Source organism: Etheostoma cragini, chromosome 23, assembly GCF_013103735.1.
Source record: "Etheostoma cragini isolate CJK2018 chromosome 23, CSU_Ecrag_1.0, whole genome shotgun sequence".
Classification (NCBI taxonomy): domain Eukaryota; kingdom Metazoa; phylum Chordata; class Actinopteri; order Perciformes; family Percidae; genus Etheostoma; species Etheostoma cragini.
The window spans coordinates 6,699,158-6,718,218 of record NC_048429.1 but is presented as its reverse complement, the minus strand read 5'-3'; the positions used below and the strand labels follow the sequence as shown (position 1 = coordinate 6,718,218).

Below are 19,061 nucleotides of genomic sequence, written 5' to 3'. Positions count from 1 at the left end.
AGTCAGCCAAAACAAGACATCTAAAGATGTCACCTTGGGCTTTGGGAAATTATAATGGGCATGTTATCTATTTTGACATTTAATAGACACAACATTAGTAAATAAAGAAAATTATGGGGACATTAATCAAATCAAATTGTAGCCCTAAAATGGAAAGTTTTTATCTTACACATTAAAACTGATGATTTCATTCTTTTAGTTTCACCCATCCCTATTTTAAACGCATGTTTGGATTTGCATGCAGCATTGAATGAAGCACAATTTGATCTGTAAATTGGCTGTATACTTTTCATTTTTTTAAATCTAACAGAGTTGAGCTGGAGTTATTTGTTTGCAATGTCCATTTCTGGCTCAAAGATTCATGAGCAGCTCTGCAGCTGCTGCGACAACTGAAAGTGTTATCTTGCAGGGGCAGCTGAGCCAAAAAATGTTTCAAGATCCAACCTTTTGTTGACCTATGGATCCGTGCCCCCTTTCTTTCCCTCTTTTATAGAAAGTTCCCCTCGAGCTTTTGATAGTGTTGTATCCAAGCCGGCTCACCCTGAGCTCTTTCTCTGCTCCCTTCTCTCTTCTCACTCATCCACACTATCAGCCTCCTTGTAAAAGTGAATTTTGTCCTTCCTATCTGTTCCATTTTGGCTCTATTCTTTATTCATTATCCATTCCAGGGGATTGGAACATGGTCATTGTAATCTGTACTCTAGTGCTAAGCATTGCATAACAGATGGGTTGTAATGTTCACTGGCACTTCAAAGACTATCACAAGTCAGTCAGAAGTGCACTGAAGGTTAACAGCAGTCTTTGAGGGTGGCATTGTCCCAAGAGAGGGAGAGCAGAGAGGGATATTCATCCATTTAGAGTTTTATGCCTTTCTTTCTAGTGCATTCCTCCCTTAAACCTTACAATCAGTGATGCCCACTATACACACCATATGGATGGTTACTGTTGCATCTATACAATACTATCATGGCAAAGGATAAACAGTCATTGATAAAGTGTAGGCAAAAGTATTATATGCATGCCAGCTGCTGGTATCTGATTGGAGGGGAGCGGGCAATTAAAAGGAAGACAGGAACACAGGAAGTAGGAGTTGGGTGGAACATCAGTAAACCAAATGATTGATAATCTGTTTTAGTGAAAGTAAACAAACAGAGTGACCCAGAGGTGTAAATTGAAGATAAAGCAAGAGATTAAAGCGAAACAGCCATTTGTCCTACACAGTGGACTGATCCAAACATACAGACTTAACCTGAGAGTCCGAATCAGAGCACAACACATATATTCCGTACTGTTTATATCTATAACACACATTTAGTGTGTGTGTGCACACATACTGTATCTACAATGACAATCAAGCAGATTTAATATCCTAGTATACATTTTAATCTGTCATACATCTGGCATTCCATGTGTAGTCCTAGTTATTTATGAGGCTTTGTTATTTAGATTACCGTCATTGAGCGATATCATTGCTTTATCACCAGCACAGTATTAGAAGCAGAAAGGACATTAATGTAATTATTTTTATGTACAGCAGATACAGTATTTCAGGAGCCAGCAACTATGTCATACTGGTTAAATCCTGCATTTCCTTCTCTTGCTCTTGGCCATATTTTCAATCAAAGAATAACATATATCATCATGTTCTTACAAATGTCTGTAACAGTAATGGTTGCTCTTTGCCGCCATTGTGGCAGTAATAGCAGTATCAACCATGTCATTTGGTCTGATTGGTCAGAAATCTGTAATTCTTCTGTTCAGTATAAAATCTAGCAAATGATAAGTGTTGAGTGATAATCAACTATCAAGAGGGCATCAGTACACACAAAGTACTAAAGACAAATAAGCAGAAACTTTAACAAAACTTTAAATATAACTTATAATAATTTAACCTTAGTTACGCTAAAGCATTATCACTCCAGTTATAAACAGTTAAAATATGACAACGTTGGCAACTAAAAGGTGATAAATCTCTGCCAAACTTGCAACTTGCAAGCTTACTTTTGTGTACAAACAAGCTGTCTTTCTTGTACACCACATTTAGAGTTCTTCTCTCTTGCTCCGACCTCAGACTTACACACTGACTTCATGACTTCTGCACCCTAGGCACAGCAGAAATACTAAGCCATCCTTAAATTGTCCTGTCAACTAACCACTGCTAGAATGGCAAGTTGCCACACTGGCACACACTTACTCACTAAAACATTTCTCTCTCTTCCTTCATCCCTCTTAGTATCTCTCTCCACTCATTCTTCAGACTCTGATTCCCCCAATTTTTTCTCCCCCTCTTTCCCAGTTCCACAACATAAATTTTTCCTCTTCTCCTTCCCATCGCCTCTTATCATTCCTGTGCTCTCCTGTTCATCACGTCTTTCTTTACCTACCACTGTACTCTCCATTCCTCGTAATGTCTCGGTTTCTCCACCTTCTGCACATCACTCCCTCCCTTGCAGTACTTTTTTTCGACACTCAGAGATTCACTCACTCATACACCCTTCCTCTTCTCCCTGTTTTCTTCTTAACCTTACCTATTAATGTCATCCAAACTTAGCTTGAGGACTTATTTTAGATGGCATGTGCTAATTTGCATTATGTTTTACTATGTCATGATAAACAATAATCCCCAGGAATAAAAGTAAGGAGGCACTCAGATCAGATCTGATTTTGGCCTCATAATGAGCTGTGAGTTAAAATGTTATCTGCAGTTATTTGCAACTTGCATCAGCCAATTCTGTGCTGTTAACCCACACTGAGTTGACGGTAATGCCTTTCTGTTATGATTTTAAGCGAAGGCATACAGTAGGGAGACCAAACTGTGTGCGTGCATGTGCGACAGTAAGCTAATATTTAAAAGAGAGTAAAAAAGATAGTGGGCTCGACAGATGTCTAGATACAATATAAATGCATTTTTTGTCTTTTAGTGCCTGCAGCAGCTATCTTTGACTCAAACTCTGACCTGATATTATTTTGTCGCAGATGGAGCTGAAATGAGACTGTCATGACAGCTTAATTGGAAGATGGCTGTGGTTAAAATCACTGTGTTTTTGTGCTCTGCTGCTTTTCACCAGTGTTTTCTGTCAGCTGCAGCCAACAACATGACTGATTCAAACTCTGGCAGGCTACTGGGTGAAATGCATTTCGCCCAGTCACCTTAGCTAACTGACATCAGTGCTAGCCCCCAAAGTTCATTACCGTTGGAAGCTAATAAACTCCTGTTTCCTAATTACAAGTCAATTACAAATACAGAAGTGTCTGTCACTCTCTCGCCAACACAATTATTATCAATCACCAACAGCAACGGTGCTTGCTGTGTCGATCTAGGCCTTGTTCCATTACCATCCCTAAGAAATAAAGATCTAGAAGTAGCATTCTCACACCTTGGTCAAATGTTTGCAAAGACATGCTTAAGATCTTTGTTAAAATGTTAGAGTTGTGAGTGTTAGCGGAAGGCATACTATGGGGAAAACAGCTGTAAGGTGACTCCCTTAGAGTGAAAGCTGTGGATTAGAGTCTTGGAATCTTTAATTACCCAGCAGCGCCTAGGGAAATGTAGTTTTATTTTTTTCCTTGTATCTTCTTTCTCTGTATTGTAGCTGTATTCAAACTCAGACCTATCTTTTCATTTATGAAGGTTCGAGCAGAGGAGTTTTAAGTACTTTTGAGTGTCAGCCGGAAGGGCAGCCTTGAAGCTCATCTGCGGGTATTTTTATTTATTTATCTAGCTTTTACGTGAACAGTCTCATGGGTAGTGTAGTTTTCTTACAGATTGCAGTTAGAGTCCCAAGTGTAGATAATAGTGCAATGGTTGCATTGCACAGTAATTGTGTTAATAGGGGTTGAAACTGATGAAGATGAAATGGTGTGCTTAGATGTGTAGTCACACCTATGGCTGCATGTGGGAAATCCATACAGGAAATCAGGATGGAGGCTCACACATACACAGGATGCCTCCAGGGATGGGTTCTTTCATTTATCAAAAAGCAATTGTGCTGTTTGGTCCACATACAGAAAGGTTGTTCATGTGATGCAGTCTGTCGCCAGTGGGCTGTTTAGGCATTGGTTTGGACACTGATGATAAGCATCATGGGAATATAGGTGTTTCTAGACAGTGGGTTAACTGTAAGAAAAGAAGGCCTCATGGGCAAACAAGGGCTTATGTCTTAGAGCTGCTGTTGAGCTGTCCCCAAACAGTGAGGAAGGACATAGTACCTGTGGGGGGGTCCCTCTTGAGTTCCAACATACACTCATCTTAAACTATATATTTGAAATGGAGAGATGGGGGGGAATTATTTTTCTGTGTAAGCCAATAAGCACCCCCATGGATCCTGTCATGGTGGGTCAGGTCCTCTTTGCCTCCACCCCAAATTGTTAACCATGTCATCTATAAATGGCTTTTAGCTGTATCCGGACCACCAATTGACTAACTTTCAGGCGGCTGCCCTCCCTGTTCAACCCCAATGCCTGTCACAGCCCATCAAGAACCCCACACCTCATCCCAAAGAAACACAACAGGACACACACACACACAAACACACACATACATACATACAGAGCTTCATGGGTGTGTGACAGCATGACCGCTCCCTGCCAACAGCTCAACACTTAATTTAAAAGTAAAGTAAGAGAAGAGGCTTTTAATGGACATTTTGTGCTCCCCTGTTATTGACTGCACACACACATTCGCATACACACTTACTTGCACTGGCAGTTGCTTCCCATGATGCCACTGCTCTGATGGCCCTTTTGACATGTCTTAGCTGACACGCGCCACTTCCAAAAGGCCATTCCATCTTCTGCAGATGTATATACACACACACACACTCACTCACTCACTCACCCTCTCTCTCTCTCTCACACACACACACACACACACACACCCTCAGGGTGGGTGCAGGATTGCCTGAAAGGGAGGGGAAGCACAGCGTTATTCAAATATCTATCTATTTATTTATTTATTTATTTATTTATTTATTTTTTACTTTTTTTGCAATATTGTTTACATTTTTTAAGTGATTATTAAGTATTCTTTATAGGTCAAAATTCTTATTGTTGGTTAACTGTTAAACGGTTAATTATAAGCAAGACTTGTCTGCTTTCCATTGCCTCTGGAAGAGCATTGGAGAATGTTTTTTGTGATATCTGTTGTTAGTCCTTGCATTTGTTGATGATTTTGTGTGTGTGTGTGTGTGTGTGTGTGTGTGTGTGGGTGTGTGTGTTTTACATTTGTGTTTTCCTTATCTCTATGAACCCTTGCTGGTGCCACGTTCCCGCCAAAGCACCCGAGCTCCTCTGACAGCCACGCTGGCTGTGACCTGCATGCAACTTGGCGTATTCCCAGTTTAACCAAGATAGGGACAATGACGCTCATAAACATGATGTACATTAAAGGCTTATCTATACTGTGTATATATACACAGTACTGTGCAGAAGTTTTACGCAGGTGTCAAAAAAATGCTGTAAACTAAGAATGCTTTCAAAAATATAAATTATTATTTTTATCAATTTACAAAATGCGAAGAGAGCGCACAAAAGAAAAATCTAAATCAGATCATTAACCCTTTTTCCTTCAAAACATCATCCATTCCTATAGGTTTAATTGCAAAAAGTCGGCCAAGGAAACTTAGTGCAGCAGATGAAATACACATCAAGCCTATTTCACTTCGAAATAAGAAGCTGTTCAGCATTGACATTAGCTCTGAACTGGCAGAAACCAGTGGGACCCAGGTACACCCATCGACTGTCCGGAGAAATCTGGCCAGAAGTGGTCTTCATGGAAGAGTTGCAACTAAAAAGCCATACCTCTGACATTGAAACAAAGCCAAGCAACTACACTATGCACTAAAACATAGGAACTTGGGTGCAGAAAAATGGCAGCAGGTGCTCTGGACTGATTAAATATTTGGCTGTAGCAGAAGGCAGTTTGTTTGCCGAAGGGCTGGAGAGTGCTACAATAATGAGTGTCTGCAGACAACAGTGAAGCGTGGCGGAGGTTCCTTGCAAGTTTGGGGCTGCATTTCTGCAAATGGAGATTTGGTCAGGATTAATCATGTCCTCAATGCTGAGAAATACAGGCAGATATTTATCCATCATACAATACCATCAGGGAGGAGTATGATTGGCCCCAAATTTAGTCTGCAGCAGGACAACGAGCCCAAACATACAGCCAAGGTCATAAAGAACTATCTTCAGCTTAAAGAACAAGAAGTCCTGGAAGTGATGGCATTGCCCCCACAGAGCCCTGATCTCAACATCATCGAGTGAGTCTGGGATTACATGAAGAGACAGAAGAATTTAAGGAAGCTTACATTTACAGAAGATCTCGGGTTAGTTCTCCAAGATGTTTGGAACAACCTACCAGCCGAGTTCCTTGTTCCTTCTGTGTGCAAGCGTACCAAGAAGAATGGATGCTGTCTTGAAGGCAAAGGGTGGTCACACCATATAATGATTTGATTTAGATTCCTCCTTTGTTCATTCACTGCATTTTAATTGATAAAAATAAACTATTAACACTTCAATGTTTTGAAATACTTTCTCATACCTGCCTAAAACTTGCACAGTACTGTATATATGCGCATATGTACTGAGTTTATACTGTATATAGCCTGTAATGAGCCTTTAATGTACATCTGAGTGCCATAGCCATGATCAAGATATTAGAGAGAAAAAAAGATTTTTTAAAATATTTTTTCAAAAAAATACCCAGATTCTTATGAAGTAAAGCAGACTAATGTAAACTTATTTTAACTCAGATTTATGTCCACTTACATCCAAAAGTTATTTTCTGCAGAACGAAGACAGCGATTTCTGCAGTTTACTGTAAATAAGGTTCTCTTGCATCATTTACAGCTCAGACGTTTTTTCGAGCAATAAAAAATAGAGATGATTATATGAGTAATAGAAAAAAAATTAAGCAGAGTCAATGGTAATCTGTTTATCCTACATTTACTCAAACACACTGACTCTCTCACGCACACACAAGGATTATCTCCCTGGTTAACTATGGTGTTTATGTGACAAGCCGTTTGCTATCAAACCACTTGTACAATAAAGAGTCTGAAGAGACTTTCCCAAAACCCTGGCCTACTCCCTGCTTGACATTCAGTATTCATGCACAGGCAGGTTGAATGAGAGACATCTGTTAGGACTACAATCCACAGCCCCAGCCAAGTACACTCAACTTGAAACAGTGCATGTTATAGTGCAAAGACATAAAAGCTGTTATGTTACAGCAAACGCTCTGACGACAACCTGTCTTGTGCAGAGTTTTCTGCTTTCAGTGAAGTCAAAGGGAGATGGCAGACTTTGGGAGAATGAAATTAGATGTAATGAGGATTGATAGAGCAGGTGAAAGTAACAAGAGCAGTTCACCAACAAAGAAACAATGACAAAAGGGAGTGGCAGTTTTTTTTGTGGTTGGAGTATGACTGCTTATATCTGGAAGGCTTGTGTCTTGCCCTCATTGCTCTTAATGAGAAAAACCCTACATGCATGGAGGACAATTCTCATTGTTGCAACTTTAATTAGTCACTTGCTTATCATATGTACTCCATTTAAGTCTGGTTTCATTTCTATGTGCTATGAAATCCCCCTGAAAAAAGAGGCAGCTCACCTACGCACCAGACGCGCCCAACCTGTCAGAAAGCTGCCATGTTCGCGTGCACTCAGAACTATCACTTTCATACCATGCTTACCAGAACATCATGTGGGCATGGCATGCCGCCTTGCGCTGGGAAAAACACTGTCTCGCTTTCACTCTCATGCAGACAGTCACAGTCAGGCAGACACACTGACAAGTGCCAAAACACCAGACCCACACCACCTGTCGTCTTATGAAAAGCATCACACTTACGCTATGACTCTGACCAAGCCGGCGACTAGAAGGTTGCCTGCGTGCATTGAAATTGACTCAGGCAGCAGTTGTAAATAATCGTTTTCTTAATTGTGCGTGGAGTATCAGATAGTTTTCTTGTCTCAGAAGGCTGTGATAAATTCAGTCAAACGTGAACTGTTGGTGTGAAATTGTAATAAATTGACTTCTGTAATCAGCTAAACTTTCTGAAAGTTGTTTTGGTGCATTTTGCAGACTCTGAGTAGAGCTGCAAAGAGTGAATCACACACATTCAAGGACACTCCCACACACGCAGCATCCTCCTCAGCTGAACAGCATATTCTCTGCTACTGCCAGTTTCGATGGCCACTGCTCACCAAACGTGGCATCTGTCTGGCATATGGGAGCTCTGTAGGGTCATCCAGACAAGCACGCTGTCACCCGCTGCCTTCTGCCACCTAAACCCCTTCCAAGCCCGTTTTCTTTTCCTTGTCCCCTCATTTATTGTCCTCTTTTTGTTGTGTTTCATATACGCCTCCTCACCTGGAACATATAATCAGCTTTAAGCTCCTTCCTCGTTGGCCTCTCACCTTTGCTTTGCTGGAACATAATTTCTTATTTTCTGACAATCTTCCACATCATTAATCCATTCAATGCTACCCATGTTTAGCATCACACTTGTTTACCATGACGAGAAACATTTCTTTCCTGTGCCTTTTTAAGTCATCTCCATGAGTGTTGCTTCTTAATGAGCTATTATGCCTCCCTACTGGAGCCAATAGAAAGGCTGTGAAAGAAAGATCCGGGACAGGATACTTGGGACTGTTCAGAATTCGAAGGCAGTCATCATTGGTGTTCAGCTGCAAATTGATTTGCTGTTGTGTTATACTGAGCTGAAGTGAGCAGAACAGTTAAAAATGAGGGCGAGCCAGGAAAGGCACCCTCCCGATCAGAGTACAAAGAGGCTCACCACGGTAATGCCAATATGGCAGCATTTCATTTGTGCATATTGTGCTGTAGTGCTCTTGACTAAACATCTTTCACAGAATATTTTGGATGCTGACTCTCAGCTGTGCAAAATTCAAGAGAGAATATATATCTTTCCTTTTAAAGTTGAGCTGGGGTTTATATCCATATCCATTTTTCTCTTTTCAAATATTGCTAGATCCACTTTGGCAGATCTGAAACATTCTTCCACATCATTTCCAGCTTTCCAAATGCAGCGCTAGGAAGGACAGTTAAAACCGCCATAGGCACTGGTAGCTCCCCTCCAAAGCCCAAATGGCATCGTTGGCCTTTTGTGTCAGTGAAATATCGTCGGCTGGGTCTTCCATATGGTGACATCGCCTTCCAAAAAATCTCTCCTTTAGTTGGCTTTGATGGATGACTTGTGCAGCCATTGCACTTTCCCCAGTTACACACTCATTCGTGCACTCCCTTAGACAGCGTTGGTTGTGCGATCCAGTGGCAGGTCTGTTATCTTGGCAGTGTCATGTGCAGCGTAGCTATCAAATCAACCTATGTGCACAAGCTAGCTAAGCAATTAAACTCCAGAGCCCCATCCACACTCGACAGTTTTAACATCTGGTGTGTGTGTGTGTGTGTGCATATCTGCTACTGTAACAAAGCTACAAAACGTGGTGCACAATTTAATCCAGAACACACTGACTCATCTTTACCGTCCCCTTTTTGTTTATTTCTTTAATTTGTTTTCTTGTTAATATTTCCCTAAATATTTGTCTCAGTATTCAGAATGCAGCAACCGATACCTCAAAATTAAGAAGTATTTGCTGCACTGTAATTCTTACTTACAGAACTATACTTCGACCATTCACAGATAGACTTTAGATGGAGTAGGAGGCCAGGATTAAACATGGTTGAGGTGAGGTAAACTGTGGTGGGCCCTGGGTAGAACTTTATCACTCTGTATCCACTCTGACATTGTAATGGTGGAGGACAGCTCAACTGAGCGGGTCCGCCACTTGAACTTTCAAAGCTCCATACATCCACTTACACTGCCCAACTAACACTGCCCATTTCACTCTCTCTCTCTCTCTCTCTCTCTGCCCCCACTCCCACCCCACACAAACACACACACAAAACCCGCCCTATGACTCATCACTGGTTCATTCAATGAGGCTAAATGGCTGTTCTAGCAGAAGCAGTCAATATGCTCAACACTGCTCATTGGCTTTCTCCTCTCTCTTCCCCCAATTTTTTTGCATCATCTCTTTGCTCTTTGTCCATATCATATACGTCCAGTTCTTTTGTGTTGGGGAAAACAAATGCATTTATATCAGACAAATATTTGATAATTTTATGCTCCTACAGCGCTGCTGGTGATTATAAATAAAAACCTAGATGTGTTTGATCAGATTTATATACGTGTGACAGGTATGTCTGGGGGCAGTACAGGTTGAATATGATTTAAAAATGCCTGCACTTATTCCTAGTTTATTTTAAACATTTCTTTATAAGGAACTTGATAAAGAGTTTACGTTTATAAACGTTAAGACTGAAATGCTGGATGGAATAAAATCACTGTGGATTGAACGTTGTTGGACAATTTTCATTAATTCCTGACATTTTATATGCCATACAAATTGATTAATTGAGAAAGCAATCTGTAGATTAATTACATCGCTATACCATACAAGACAGTAAAAGCAGAATGTATCGAGCAAAGGTGTGTTTTATCGCTTGTGAAATCTATTCATTTGTAAGAGGAATAGTGTCCTTTTGTTGTTTAAAAAGTTAGTCTTACTTAAATACAAGGTAGTATTCATCAGAAATACTATGAATAAAAAGTAATTTTCTATGGAAAACTCTTTGACAAACTCTCTAACATGCATGTTTACTACTATACAATAGAGCTCCGGTAGAACTTGGGGCTCAGCCCCTTTTTAGCTAGCAGCTCCCTTAAGGCATCCTGTTAATGCACTTGATTATAAATTTCTGCTACAAGCCAGGGGAGTGTTTTGGCCTGAGGCTAGCAGGCACAAGAGGGTATGAGAGCATCCCATCTCCAGTGGCTTTGCTAGTGTGAGTTTTAGCATGGCCGCAAACAGTGAATCGTAATGTGGCGCTCCGTATGCTTCCTTCACATTTGTACGTTCTGCATCCGCTGCAGCCCCTCTGCATCTATGTGTTATCTTGATCCTGTTGATCTTCAGAGAACACTGTGTTCCTTACATCCAGTGTTGCTGCGAGTATGAGCAAGTGCCCTTCTCAAAAAGATGTCTCCAGGGGCAGAAGAGGTTGAAAGGATGCATGGATTCACCTTAATCCTTTAAAATCCCACCTGTGACGCAGTGATGTGCTATGCTAATGACGCTTCTCTTTCTGCCCTAGGTTACAGAGTACCTGAACAGTCAAGAATCTGCCAAGAGTGCCAGGGTAAGTTACTTCATCTGAACCCCATCACTCATGTCATTGTCTTTCCCTCTGTCTTCATATCAGCTTCACTGTTGCCTCCTCCTCTTAATAATTGTGGTTTGTCTGCCTTGAGAAATTTAATGTAGCCAAAACAAGAATACAATGCAACACTTATCACTTTTCTACATCAACTACCTGAGAGAGAGTCTCTTTTCTCTTTGCTGTTTTTCTCTCTCTCATATTCAAGATGCAACACACTACATTTGGCAGTTACTGTTGTCCCATATGGATCGCTGCCCACAGTCTGTGCAGGTCCATACTGTAAACATGGGGGTGGGGGATGTGTGCAAAAGTCTGCAGTTGGGGTAGAATGTAGAGATGGGCCGATACCATTTTTTGCTTCATGATTCAGATACCTGAACTTGCGTATCGGCCAATTCCGAGTGCTGATCCGACACCAGTGTGTCAGATATTGTATTATGTTTTAACAACTGTAGACTACTATCCCTGTATTGATATGATATGATTTCCATCTTTTTTGTTGGTCTGGCTCATGTTGAACTCTTTGTGAAACATGAACAACCACAAACAATGAACACCACAGAATTCTTGACACTTATAACGGGAAAAGATCATAAATAAGTACTTTTTAATGTTGATTTTCCATAAGGCTTTATTACGTGTTATTACATGGCTTGGTTTAATGCTAACGTAGAATGCAGCCTGTTTTTATCTTGATAACAGGCCGTTGCTAATTATAAAACACCGTTGCAATAGACGCAGTTCTGTTCACTCTGGAGCACAGCTATCAATCCGCTGAAAGATAAAGATGATTTATTAATTGTGGCAAAAAAGACTTGGATCCACTTCTGTCCTCCAATTCAAGCAATGATAGCAGATCTGGTGAGCGTCTATCGCTATCGGAAGAAGGGGAAAAAAGGAGTGTATAGAATGTAGCACATAACACACAGGGCTTCAGTGTTAAAATGAGTAATTTCACAGAGCTTTGACACAACACTTTCCAGTAGAAATTCATTTATTTGAGCCTGGCCATTCAAAGTGAGACTGGCTACAAGATAATGTAAAAAGAGCATCAGGAATTTAAAAAGTACATTTAAAGTATCTAATGATGGAAGTGTTAACAATTTTTTGTACGTTTAAAGGATCAGTCTGGTTATATTTTTCCTGTTGTCAAAAAGTCCCATGAAAGAAAAAGAAAACTGTGAATACATCTTACTATCAAGTAATAACTGTGTAGTTACAGCTTAGTAAAGATTGTTTCTCTTATTGTTTCATATACATTACCTCCACTGTTAAAAACACGTTAAATTAACGTGTCATTAAGTTTGATCACCATCCTGCTATTGTAAATAGTCTCCCATAAATGCTCTAATTACTCGTGTTTAAATGGCATTTTCTATAAACTACAGTGTGCCATAGATAGGCTGGGAAATGATTGAAACATGGACTAACATATTTGTAGTCCATAAATGTACATACATACATTTTGGTCGTTTCATGGGATAATTTGACGATAACACAATAGCAGCAGCGTTACCCTTTTTAAGAGACAATTTAAGAAATAATTATAATAGAGGTCTCATATGAGCTCCTCTTGTGCTGTAAGTCCAAAGTGTCGGAGCCCTGTTTGCAAAGGCCGGATCACTTTTGGTTTTTATATTTAGACTTTGACAGGGAAGTGTTTGTATGGCTCCGAAGTGGCTTTCACAGGAACCCCCTTGAGCTTGCATAGATATCACTTGAATCCTATTCTGTTTTTACTCATGTAAAATATATGTCAAGCATGATGGCTCAAGTAAGGTTGTTCCCCGGTGCTCTTTTAGTTACCCCATGGTTATTCAGCATGGCCAGACAATGAGTCAGGTGCAATTGGCTCTAATCACAATTCCAGTTTTAGGCTTCCATGTTTGTCAGAGAGGACGAGGGGAAAAAAGTAGTGTAGTGAGAGACAGGGAAATGGCACTACATACAAATGGCTTCATTCATTCATTCATTCATCCTAATAACTAGTGCTAATTAGCACAGTCGATAATTAGCTATGAATCACAGCATTAACAGCTGAGCGAGCAGGCTTCTGAGAGCCAAAAAAGAAACATCCCACACAGACACAGAGTCCTAATGAATACACACACAGCACTCCTCAGACTGCACAATGCCTATCACATTTGAATAACTAATACCCTACTGGATGCTTCTCCAAACTACACACACACACACACACTTTGCCAATCACATTGTAATAAAGGCTACATTTAGCTGGGAAATGCATGTGCTGGTTTATGAGGCGATGTGAATGTAATGGAATAGGAGAAGTAATAGACTGGGTGGTATTTGAGACACTATAGGCCTCCAGCTTGGATGGGCAAGCACAAAGAGTTGGATTAAATGGTGGTGATGATGCAGCAGTAGTAGTAGTAGTAGTGGCCTTTGCACTGGGCTGTGAAAGCAGCGATCTTACTGTCGACATTGCATTGTGGCTTTTTGTCTCCCTCCCACGCACTCCTTTTTTCTCCTGACCATTTAACATGTAATGTGCAACAGAGGTTATTGGAGCCATATTCAAAGCAATTGGGGACATAGCCGTGTTTTATGGATATTTGGTTCATTTTGGTCGATAAAATCTCTCTGTCTTACATTTAGCTCAACATTTGGCGCTACGGAGACTTCCGTGCCGACGATGCCGATGAGTTTGGTTACAGACGTTAAAAATAAAAGGTAATGAAGAAAGAAATCACCATCCAATCAACACAATTCCAAAGACCACCATGGACGGCAAGTGACATATTGGACAGAAGACGGATGAAGAAAAACTAAACGACAAGCATTGACTCAATCTTCCTTTTTTATTTGACATTTCATCCCTCCAGACTTCTCTTCTTCTTAAATTTTCTTTTCCTCCAGCTAGACCCCATAGCTCCAAATAGAGCATGCTAGCAATGCTAAAAAAAAATGATCAGAATCACACTCTACTCATCTTTTATTTTCCAAATGGCCCACTGCCAGCTCAAGCAGCCTGCACTATTGCCAATCGGTGTTATTTGCCATGTTAGCTTTTCAGAAGACTTTCTGTGTGAATGATTATTATATATACTTACGTACATGTTTCAGCCAATTCCTTCCTTAGCTCTCTGATGCTCTAGCCCAATTCCTGCTTTCCTCTGTACAGGAAGTGACTGGGTGGAGTTCTGATTTTTGCAAACAAATGTTTCCCTGATGAATATCATGTAAATGTGAGGATATGTTGAAAAGTGTAAATTGATTTATTTTAGAGAAATACTGTAGGTGGAGCCACACAGACAAAAAAAGATGAGTTTATTTTTGTCTTTAATGTATATCTGTGTGATGACATTTGCAAATGTTTTGTGGGGAGTGTTTTGTCGTTTATTAATCTTGTCACACTTTTATGACCAGTAAAAATAGATGCCATCATGTGGCATTTTATCATCTCTCTATTTCCTTCTGTAAAGTTTACATACTACTAATGGTTATGATCCTGTTCTCTTCTCTTTGTCTCTGAATGCCACAGCAGAAACGGTGTTTGAATTTGTTTCCACATAATGGACCTTTGCATTCTATTAAAAATCTGCTGAATAAAGTGTTTTGTTTGTTCATTTTTAGCTTTACAATTGCCAACTTAGTTCTACTCAAAACTTGGTTTTCGTAAAACTATAATATAAAAAACTATATACTTGAAATTCAAATGGGGAATTTACCTGGGGATATTTTAAGGGGCTTGTTTTGACGAGTGCATGTCTGAAAAATGTGAAAAGTCATAGTATGTCGACAAGTCAGATTATTTAATTGTTTCTACAAGCTATGTTTTCATAGCATGTAATACAACTTTTTCTGAACCATTATAAGATGTTTTTTTCTGGCGTAGTATGTTTTTTTCTGACATGCATTCTTTTGGTATATGCTACTATTTCTTTTCATGACTTTTCCGACATACTATGACTTTTTTTTTTAAAATGCTATACTTATTACACTGACTTTCTGTAACTATTTTCCACGTACTTTTTAAATTTTTTCAGCATACTATACTGTGGCTTTTTATGGCATATTACTATGGCCTTTTTTATTGAGTTATTTTAACATATGACTTAATGACTTCGGACATGCTATAATTTTTGTGCTTTTATGACTATGTATACTGTGACTTTTTTAACATACTGTTCTCAATTTTTGACATATATAGGTGTCTAAATTTGAGTTTTTATGCTATAACGTTTTTATGCCATTTGTATATGTCATAAAACGTCATGGTATAGTATGTAAATTTTTTTTGTGGTCACATATTTTTTTATTTAAAGAGCTAAACAAAAGTGCTGATGACAACACTTATAAAAGTCAAAGTATAGTGTGTTGAATAAAGTAGTAAATGAGCCATAGTATAGTATGTTGAAAAGAGTCACAATGTAGTATGTCGAAGAAAAAAGAAAGTAAACGCCATAATATAGCATGACAAAAAAAGTGAAAAAACATTCAGTGCATTGTCACGACCACCCCTTTCAACTACAGTTCATCATTCCAGCGCCCAGGTTGACGCTCTTCCATAACTCAGGATCTTTATCAAAACGCCATAGTATAATTTGTCAAAAAATGTCATAGTATAGCATGTTCACAAAAGTGAAAAAGTCATAGTATGTCGAAAAAAGTGATTAAGTCACAGTATAGTAAGTCAAAAAAAGTGAAAAAAAACGCAAAAGTATAGTGCTGGAAAAAGTGAAAAAAAATGCCATAGTATGTCAAAAAAGGTGAAAAAAAACGCCATAGTATAGCATGTCGACAAAAGTGGAAAAGTCATAGTATATTATGTTGAAAAAAGTTAACAAAAATCCTAGTAAAGTATTTCAAAGAAAGGGGAAAAAAGTCAATGTATTATGTTAAAAAAAGTGAAAAAGTCATGTATGTCGAAAAAAGTGATAGTCGTATAGTATGTTGAAAAACGCCATAATATAGTACGTTGCAAAAAGTGAAAACCCCATAGTATAGCATGTCAAAAAAAGTTATATGGTAGAGTATGTCAAAAAGAGTGAAAAGGTCATAATTTAGTATGTTGAAAAATTGAGGAAAAAAGTCAAAGTACGGTATTCAGTGCTATGTCCCAACCCATCTACACCCCTTTCACTTACAGTTCATCATCCCAGCGCCCAGGTCGACAATCTTACAGAACTCAGGATCTTCATCATCTCCACCAGCGTCTAGACTCCATTGGGGGGAGTGGCTAATTCTACACACAGCTTCTCTACCCTTCCATCGTGATTACGTAATTAATAAATAATTGTTCACTCTGAATGAGTCTCTCCTAATTGAAATATAGTATCAAAAAAAAGTCATAGTATAGTATGTCAGAAAAAGTGAAAAACCCGTTGTGTAGTATTTTGAAGAAGAAAAAAGCCATAATGTAGTATGTGGAAGAAAGGTCGAAGAAGAAGAAAAGGGAAAGAAGTCATAGTAGTGAAAAAGTGATAACCATTGTATAGTATGTCGAAAAAAGCCATAGTATAGTATGTCGGAAGAAGTGAAAAAGCCATTGTGTAGTATTTCGAAATTTTGAAAATCCAAAGTACATTATGTCAAATAAAGGGATTAGAGTCATGTTATAGCTTGTCAAAAAAGCACACAAAAAAAACCTAGTATAGCATGTTGACAAAAATGGAAAAGTCATAGTATAGTACGTCGAAAAAAGTGATAGTCATGGTATAGTATGCCAAAACAAGTTATAGCATAGTACGTCAAAAAAAGGTGACAGTCATAGTTAGTAGATCACAGTTAGTCATGGGGCGGCTGTGGCTCAGTGGTAGAGCGGTTGCCTGCCAAGCGGAAGGTTGGGGGTTCAGTCTCCCTGCAGTCCCATGTTCAAGTGTCATTGGGCAAGACACTGTACCCTGAGTTGCCCCTGATGCTGTGAATGTGTGTGTGAGTATGTCAAAAAATGCCATAATAAAAGTGAAAAAAACACAATAGTATTGTATGTTCGAAAAAGTGAACAAAAATGCCATAGTATAGTATGTCAAAAAAACGCCATAACTTAGTACGTTGAAAAAAGTGAAAACACCATAATATAGTATGTCGACAAAGTGGAAAAGTCATAGTATAGTATGTTGAAAAAAACGCAATAGTATAGTATGTTGGAAAAAGTGATAAAAGATGCCATAGTATGATAAGTCAAAAATCTTTTACTTCTAAATCTTTTTTTACTTTTTTCGACATGAAATACTTTTACTTTTTTTTACTTTTTCCAACATACAATACTATTACTTTTTGTCCTTTTTTGACATACAATATTATTACTTTTTTTGACATACAACACTATTACTTTTTTTCGACATACAACACTATTACTTTCTTTTACTTTTTTGACATACAATACTATTACTTTTTCGACATACAACACTATTACTTTTTTCAACATAGAATAATATTACTTTTTTTCTTTTTTCGACATACAATACTATTACTTTTTTCGACATACATTACTATTACTTTTTTTTTACTTTTTTCAACATACAATACTATTACTTTTTTGACATACAATACTATTACTTTTTTTGACATTCAATACTATTACTTTTTTCGACATACAATACTATTACTTTTTTTACTTTTTTCGACATACAATACTATTACTTTTTTTAATTTTTTCGACATACAATACTATTACTTTTTTTACTTTTTTTGACATACAATACTATTACTTTTTTTGGCATACAATACTATTACTTTTTTCGACATACAACACTATTACTTTCTTTTACTTTTTTGACATACAATACTATTACTTTTTCGACATACAACACTATTACTTTTTTCAACATAGAATAATATTACTTTTTTTCTTTTTTCGACATACAATACTATTACTTTTTTACTTTTTTCGACATACATTACTATTACTTTTTTTTTACTTTTTTCAACATACAATACTATTACTTTTTTTGACATACAATACTATTACTTTTTTTGACATTCAATACTATTACTTTTTTCGACATACAATACTATTACTTTCTTTTACTTTTTTGACATACAATACTATTACTTTTTCGAAATACAATACTATTACTTTTTTCGACATACAATACTATACCTTTTTTTACTTTTTTGACATACAATACTATCACTTTTTTTGGCATACAATACTATTACTTTTTTTACCTTTTTTGACATACAATATTATTACTTTTTTTGGCATACAATACTATTACTTTCTTTCGACATACAATACTATTACTTTTTTCGACATACAATACTATTACTTTCTTTTACTTTTTTGACATACAATACTATTACTTTATTCGACATACAATAGTATTACTTTTCTTTACTTTTTTTGACATACAATAATATTACATTTTTTTGGCATACAATACTATTACTTTTTTTCGACATACAACACTATTACTTTCTTTTACTTTTTTGACATACAATACTATTACTTTTTCGACATACAACACTATTACATTTTTCAACATAGAATAATATTACTATTTTTCTTTTTTCGACATACAATACTAATACTTTTTTTACTTTTTTCGACATACAATACTATTACTTTTTTTTTACTTTTTTCAACATACAATACTATTACTTTTTTTGACATACAATACTATTACTTTTTTTGACATTCAATACTATTACTTTTTTCGACATACAATACTATTACTTTTTTCAACATATAATACAATTACTTTATTCGACATACAATACTATTACTTTTCTTTACTTTTTTTGACATACAATACTATTACTTTTTTCAACATACAATACTATTACTTTTTTTTCTCTTTCGACATACAATACTATTACTTTTTTTTGGCATACAATACTATTACTT

General features: G+C 37.7%; 1 protein-coding gene across 1 annotated transcript in view; it reads left to right on the top strand.

The window, feature by feature from the left end:
* Positions 1-14,819, top strand: part of snd1 (staphylococcal nuclease and tudor domain containing 1) — a 171,046-nt gene extending 156,227 nt beyond the window's left edge. Inside the window, exons 23-24 of the mRNA XM_034863048.1 lie at positions 11,180-11,224; positions 13,865-14,819. Coding sequence (XP_034718939.1) covers positions 11,180-11,224; positions 13,865-13,930 — 111 coding nt within the window. The 3' untranslated portion in view covers positions 13,931-14,819. The remainder of the gene's footprint in view (positions 1-11,179; positions 11,225-13,864) is intronic.
* Positions 14,820-19,061: the final 4,242 nt, after the last annotated feature.